The 8,405-nt window shown below is 28.7% G+C and overlaps 1 protein-coding gene across 1 annotated transcript; it reads right to left on the reverse strand.

Moving 5' to 3' along the window:
- Positions 1–6,133: 6,133 nt before the first annotated feature.
- Positions 6,134–6,694, reverse strand: LOC105109987 (pectinesterase inhibitor-like). Its single transcript, XM_011004877.1, has one exon. It carries the CDS (start codon positions 6,692–6,694, stop codon positions 6,134–6,136), a length of 561 nt encoding a protein of 186 aa, XP_011003179.1.
- Between the last annotated feature and the right edge of the window lie 1,711 nt (positions 6,695–8,405).

The raw sequence follows: 8,405 nt of genomic DNA on the forward strand, positions 1-8,405 counted from the left end.
TACGAACCATCCTTGACATGGAGTCATGGGCACCATAGTGCATGCATACCAGGCTTTAGTGCGTAAACAATCTCCTCCGAATTGAACCAAAAAAACTATACATGTATTATATGTGTTCATGTCCCTCGGACACCTCACCGTAGGGGTTGGTCTAACGCACGCGGCTACACGACCTGGAACGGGGGAGAAGCTTTTGTACGGGCACACATTGCCGCTACTAGGCTTCTCTATCTCCTAGTTGTCCCAAAATTGGAAGGTCGTTGACCACTTTACCCTTACAAAGACTCATGCACATAAGTTTAATGCTCTGTAAATAGACTCTTAAGGTAAGAACTGCTCTGTAAAGAGCCTCAAAGGTAAGAACATAATCTTATGCACATAAGTTTAATGCTCTGTAAATAGAATCTTAAGGTAAGAACTGCTCTGTAAATAGCGTCTAAGGTAAGAACATAATCTTATTGTTGTTTAATCCTGGGTTATTAAACCCGGCAGTGACGAGTTAATCTGGGATCTAGTGGTGATGAGACTGGTTCGGGTTTGATAAAAAACTGGTTAGTATAATAGCTGGTCAAAACTTGGTTGACGCCATGGAGCAACGGATTAACTTATGACCTAGGTGAATATAAATGAGAGATTCAGTGTGGTTTTTTTTTATTTTAAATGTAGAATTTGAAATTTATTAGCATGAATAATTTATGATTTCAAAATCTATTAGCATGAATAATTTATGATTTCAAAGAAAAAAAAAATATTTTTTCAATGTGGTATAAATTGTTTTTTATTTAAATATTTTAACTTAAAGGAATAATATAATAACTTTTTAATGTGGGATTTGAAGCTTTCTTGTATATATATTTTATATTTTGAAGATTTTTTTTTTAATGTGAGATTTGAAATATATTAGTGTGTGTGTGTGTGTGTATATATATACACACACACACACACACTAATATATTTCAAATCTCACATTAAAAAAAAAATCTTCAAAATATAAATTTTTTTGTTTAAATATTTTAATTTAAAAGGATAATATAATATCCTTTTAATGTGAGATTTAAATTTTTTTTATTTAAATACTTTAATTTAAAAAATAAATTATATTTTTTCAATGTAAGATTTGAAACCTATTAGTATATATATTCTATATTTTTTAAAAAAAGTTATTTTTTTAATGTGTAACAAATTTTTTTTTTATTTAAATATTTTAATTTACAAGTTTAACATAATATTTTTTAATATGAGATAATTTTTTTTAAAAAAATATTCTTTTAAAATTTATTATTTATAATATGTATAGCTTATATTGACATAGATTTTTTCTTAATATTTTCATATGAAATATTGAAGGTTTAAATATTTTTTTTTAATTTTTTCAGGTTAATCCGGGTTGATTTATAAAACCCATGATCTAGTTCTTTGACCGGGTCATCTCTCAAACCGGGTTTAATTACTATAGTTTAATCCTAAATATTGTTAAACTAAATATATACTATTACACTGTTATCCTAAATATTGTTAAACTAAATATATACTATTACACTGTTATAAGACTTAAAATGAATTAGACATTAAAGGGCTTCCAAACCCACATAAAAGAAGATTTGTTTTACAGGTCTTGTAATTATCAAAATTTATTTTTTAAAAATCTATTTGTTTTTGTGGTTGTGATTGTTTTTGTTGCAATCATGCTTGTAAAAAAACTAATACAAAAACTGATATAAGATTCATTAAAAACCATGATTAGATCAATATTTTTGTGAAAGTTTGATGCTTTTAGGAGATAGAGAGTAAATTAATTATTAGTTGTATTAAAATTATAAAAATAACCCTTAAAAAGTGTATGAATATATTAAGATATAAAATGACACACCCCTCCTAATTACTAAGATTATTATACATCCTAGTTATTATTTTTAGTTATGTATATTTAAGAATTATAGTTTTAATTAGTCAAGTAAACTAACCTCTTTAGTTACTTATTGCTATCTTATCAATTATATTTACCAATCTAACATGCATTTATAAGCATATACAGCCTACTCCTTGTTAAATAAGCTTATATGATGTGTTGTTATTGTCTTGTCTTGTCTTCTTCATTAAAATATATTCAACAACTTGTACATAGTTGTTCTATTAAGCAATTTAATATTAAAAATGTTTATACTGGATATATTTACAAATGCATTTACTTATGCAATTCCCATATGCAAAACTAACCTATCAAATATATAACAACATTACTTAAGTTACACTTCAAACTAAAATTCCAAAGATACTTTGGTTGGTAGCATATCACCCACATCTTTTTTTATTCTCACTTTGATCCTTTAAAAATAACATTTTATCTACTAATATGTGGGAATATAATCTAATGAATGATTAGAACAAAAAAAATTAAAAACTTCACAAGTCTTCAACATTTGATATAACATTTAACTAGTATAACATAAATGGCAACTTAATGATCATATCTCATATTTATATACTACCTCAAAAGTAGCATAGGTAACATGTGCCATAATTTTATGTAAAGAAAGTTTTTATATTTTCACATATCATATGCTATTATACCAACACAATATTTGAGCTCACATCCTTTTATTTTAATAGTTATTTTAATAGAACAAAGCATGATTCAGTCTTTCATAAATATACCATTAACTAGTAATTATCATATGAAATCTCCATTCAAGACTTAGGTTAGGATTCATATACAAATTTTGAAAACCTAACAAGCATTTAAGAAAATTCTCCATATAAAATATCTAAAACAATAAAATTTATACATACTTATTAGTTTAATCACTCACTTAAGCTTTAGTCATTTTTCATTTCTCTATTTGTTTCTTTTTTATTTTCTAACCTGATAATCTATCTATGGTTTCCTTTCTAACAATTATATTGAATTTAAGCTCTAATACTCCATAATTTATTCTTGGAATATATGGTTAGCTAGTGCTAGTTTGTAGGATGGTGTTTAGCTCTTTCTTATGTTCAAGAAAATGAAAACAAAAAAATGTAGTTATTATTGAAAATTCAGTAGAAGAGCACATTATTTCCTTTGTCTCCACACTTCACAAGCATGAAAATACCAAAACTTGTCATATTTCACCTATATTACTACACAAAATTGTCTACTTAACTTACTTGATCATTGTCTTACTTCATCTATTTAGGTTGGTAATAGCATCTTGGACCTTTTTTTTTTTTAGTTCTTTAGCTTTTATCCTATAATTTTTCCTAATCTTTAAAGTAATAATCAATCAATTATAGTAAATACAAGTTTTAGAATGTTACTAAGTAAAAAAAAATCTTTTGAATTACTTTTTCATTATTTCTTAAATAATTTTTATTCAACCATACATATAACCATAAAATTTGTAAATTCAACCTTTCCTTTACAAACATCATACTTTACTTCATAACCATAAAACCCAACACAATTATCAAACACACACTTTAGGTAATACAAGTGGTTTAAAAAGTACCTATAAGTGTTCTAAACTCAAGGTAAAAATAGTAGATAGCTTGAAGAAATGCTGAGAATAGGCCTTAACCCAAGGTTTTGAATTTAAAAGAACAAACCCAAGCCCTTTTGTAATCTCTCTCTCTCTCTCTCTCTCTCTCTCTTAAGTACACCCCATAAATTAACTTCTTCAACAAACCTGTACCTCACCAACTAGTCAGAATAGCATAACTTAAGTGGAGTTTCTTGGGATGGAAGTAGGAGATAGAATCAGAATAACACAGTTGACAAAAATAAAAACTTTGGTGGTCATAATGATTATAATAGCAAAGAATTTCAATAGGAATATGGTGGGTAGGATGGTCAAAATGGGGTTCATGGAGTAAATAGGAATGTGCAATTAGTTGGAACCAATTTAGGTTTGATTCACAAGGTCTTACAAAGTCACAAAGAAGCTTGAATAACAATTACACTCATAATATAGAGAAATTCCTCCATGGACTCAATGATCATTATATTGGAGATGAGGGATAAGATCAACATAACTATTATTTTGGAATACTAGCAGAGTTTCAATGTTGGAACAATATCAACCAAATTGTAATACTTTTCAGAGTGGCATCAAGCCTTCTCAGGTAAACTATGCCATACTCGAAATGGATTCAGCTAAATCTTCTAAAAGTAGCTTGGATAGAGATTTTTTGGAGGAGTTGGATGACTTTTGCAAAGAGGGGAAAATGAAAGAAGCTGTAAAATTTTTGTATTTGTTACATAAGCAGAGCATTTCAGTGGATCTACCATAGTATTTACAATTGATTCGAGCATGTGGAGAGGCTGAAGCTTTAGAGGAAGCAAAAGTGATGATTGGTGAACTACTTTCTTATAGTGAGAGACTAGCAACAACTCATGGTCTTCTAACCACCATTGTTCGCTCTCCTCTTCGAGTAGTTCAGAATCTTCATTTTTGTGGTGATTGCCACAATGAAATGAAGATAATCTCGAAGCTTATTGGCAGACAACTCATTACACGATATACCAAGAAGTTTTGCCATTTCAAAGATAGAATTTTATCGTGGAGATTATTGGTGAACAAGTTATTCTTTGAGATAAAATCTGTTTTGTTTCATCATTTTTAAATTTGAAAAAATTTAAATTTTTGTTATGCAATTTGGGTAAATTTTCCTCTGTTTGGGTTGTGATGCAATTGTTTTTTTAATTAAAATTTAAATATATTTTATTTTATTTTAAATTTTTAATATTTTTAACTGATTTTATTACTTAAAAATAAAAAAAATACTATTTTAATATATTTTTAAATAAAAAACTTCCAAATATAATTCCAGTTTTCTTCTGTCTTGAATTTTGAGCTATGCTTTTAAATTTGCTCCTGTTGTTTGATTCATATATAAATTATTTTGAATCCTTCTAAAGCAATGATGGAGAAGATCACGAGGTAGATCTATGGCCATGATTCATATCTATCTTCTTACTCTGACAGTAGCACTTTTGATCCTCTGAATTTGAAGTCTTTTGGCATTTTGGGAGAAAAATTGTCCAAGAAGTTTTGGGCGGTGGCAAATGCACGCTCGCGAACATCTTCTCGCTTGCTTTATCACTTGTTTCTTGCTCTTTTACCTAGTGTTTTTAAACCTGATTTGGTGGCTTCCTTTGCCATAACTAAGAGATCCTCGTTATTTTTAGCTACTATTTGGTGGTTGTGGCGTCATCGCAACAATATGACTTATGATGATCACTACTTAGGAGAAGCTTGGCTGATGAGGAAGATCTATGATCTTAGGGTGGACTATAATAGGGGTTTAACTATGGTCATTTGTTATTCAGATTCTATGGACTCTCTCTCAAACTTATACAAAGAGGATTCCATATGCTTTCACAAATTTGATGCTATTATTGTAGAGATTAAAAAATTATTGTCAAGATTTTAGGAGATAAGTATCCAATAAGCTTTAAAGGAAAGTACAAGTACAAGTGTGTAGATTTCTTAGCTAAACTGATTGTCAATGAAGATGAGCATTTTTAGATCTGGAAGAGCCCACCTCTTCGAATAAGATATTTGCTCCAAGCTAATATGATGGATATATCCCATTTTAGATTTTAGTTTCTCTTTTCTATTTTTATTGTATCAAAAAAATAAATAATAAATCCTTGTAGCACAATCCTAACTAAATTAGTTAAAAAAAAATCTTCCTAAAGCACATAAAAAATAAATTTTAATTTCACTACTATAAAAAATATGAAAATTAAATGACCAATTAATGTATAATAGCCCCCCACACACATATATAGTTAAAAATTAAAAGGTTATTTTTAATCTTAGAAAGTTTTGTATTTTTTAGTTTGCTATATATGAAAAAGAAAGATTTATATGACGTTTGCTTTTAATTAAAATAAAAAAATACTAATTATGAATCCATGATACAAATAATAATTAATTATATAAACAATAATTTATACATGAATCTTTTAGTTTAAATGTGTGAGATATGATAGTGAACATTTCAACAACTTAACAATCAAATAAAAAAAGGTACACTCCCATAATAATCAATATATCATATATTAATTGCTAACAAGACAAACAATATGATGATTTAAACCTCGAAAGAACTGTCTGGGCATCTGATCACATCCTGATAAACCTACAACTTAATGCGGAAGAATCTTATCAACAATTATCAAAGTAAGCTCTGATAGTTTAATGACGTTGTGGTTATCAGCTGTGATGGGCGACACACTAATAGGATCTCTTTTATAAATATTTTCACAATCTATAACCTTGTTGGTTCCATCTCTAACCCGATCGATCACATCCCAATAAGCCCTGGTGTCTGATGAAGAGAAAGCTCTAAGAAACTGCCCTAGCGCATCCTTGTAATCAGTCCCGCAAACTATAAGTCGTTGCCTACCAACTGGGTCACTGGTTTGACCAAGAATGCTAGCAATGTTATCCGATGTCGTTTGTAATTGATCAATGGTCAATGAAATAGATAACAGGGCTAAACCATCCATGCTGGCTGCAGCAACACGTGGATCGACGGCTAGAGTCCTATTGCAGAAGTCGGGGTCTAGGGACTCCTTGCATATGCTCTGAACTAACGCTGCATCGGCTTTCGTTTCAAACCTGATTGCTGCAGTGTGGGAAGGGCAGCATGCACAAATGACCAACAAGGGGAGGATTAAAGAAATAAAGCAAAGCGGATAAGCCATCTTCTTTGCTTGCTTTGAAAAGTGAACGTCAATCCAAGAATTAACTGTTCTGTGATACGTGTGAGAGAGAGCCTGTGCTTGCACAAATATATACAGACGACTGAATTTAATGCAAGCAAATATAAGGAATTATTTGGGGAGATAATTTCTCCCTGATATAAATGAAGGAAATCGCATCGCATTTTATCAGGTTCAGGCATTTATACTGATTTTGCCATATTTAGAATCGTTGAAATCTGTCTGCATTCTTGACTGTCTGAAAGGAAGGAAAGGAACCAACCTATAATGGCTAATTCATTAGCATTAATGCAAAATCCTTTTTCTTTCGTTTTAAATGTAATTTTTTTTTTAATTTATTTTCTTTCCTTTGGAAGAAACTTCTTTCATAGCTTCTATCTCATATATATTCTGTACAATTAATCAGAATTTATGATTTTGTCACGTTAATATTTTGTATTTTTATTTGGAACATTATTTGGTTTTTGTCATATATGTTAATAAGCTGTAATTTGAAATATTATTTGGTTTGAGTTAAAATTAGAAATAAACATCTTAGTTTTAGGCATTCTTTAGCTTTTTAGAAATATAAGATTTATGCCTAAAATATTTATTAAAATTTCAAATTCTACTTGTACCCTTTTAAAGTTCAAAATATAGCCATTACAAAGAAAGCGTAATCTATCTAGAAGTTCAGTACATCTAACCCTATTTTGATTTGTCTACAATTATAGAAATCAAAACAAAGCAATAAGATTATTAGATGATTTAGAAATATTATAATATATAAAATGTTTATGAAAGGCTCAACTTCAAGCTATATTGTTTCAACGCTCTAAATCCATAAAATATCAAAGTAAAAGTAAAAGCATTTAACAACAACGACTCTCACCCATATGAGTTTTGTTCTTTCTTTCTTGAATTAAATGGCATTTTTCCATGCCTTTTCTACTTGTATATGAAGGGAACTTTGGGGTTTAAACACCATAAGCTATGTTTGCAAATTATGAAGTTATTGTTTTGAAAATCCATGGTGAAAACATGCTAAATGAGTTTTATTTTTCTTTTCTTGAAGTATAATTCATGAGTGTTGGATTTGTGGTTTTAAGAGGCTTTGATTGTGCTTTAAATCTTTGTTTTGTTGGATAAAATAGACCTAATTTGATCATACATGATAGGAGGTTTGTTTTTATTTTTACTTCATGTTTATGAAGCCTATAACAAGCAAGTAATAAAAACATCTTGTTTTTTTTTTTTTTTTGTCTCTATCTCTTTTTATCTCTATGTTAGTTTTATGCTTTATATAACTTTAACATGTGGTTGTTTAATGTATATTGGGAATTTAAAATAAATAAATGAGTGTTTTTTTTCATGTTAGTGACCCTTTAATTTTTTTTTCATGAATGGCCTAACTGACAAGTTTTTATTTAAAAGAACTAATGTTGAGATTTTTGTGAATGACCTAATAAGAGAATTCTATTTCTAAAGATGGACATCAAATTTTTTTAATGATCTAATTGACAAGTGTTTTATTTTTAGAGATGAACGTTTATTTTTTCATAAGTGACCTAATCAATAAGTCTTTTATTATTGGGAATGGATATTAAATTTTTCAAATTACCTGATAGAAAACTCTTTTATTTTTAGATATTAACATCAATTTTTTCACAAATGGCATAATCAACAAGTCTTCTATTTTTAAGGACTATCATTG

The sequence above is a fragment of the Populus euphratica genome, unplaced genomic scaffold (assembly GCF_000495115.2).
Source record: "Populus euphratica unplaced genomic scaffold, PopEup_1.0 scaffold235.1, whole genome shotgun sequence".
NCBI classification, from domain to species: Eukaryota; Viridiplantae; Streptophyta; class Magnoliopsida; order Malpighiales; family Salicaceae; genus Populus; species Populus euphratica.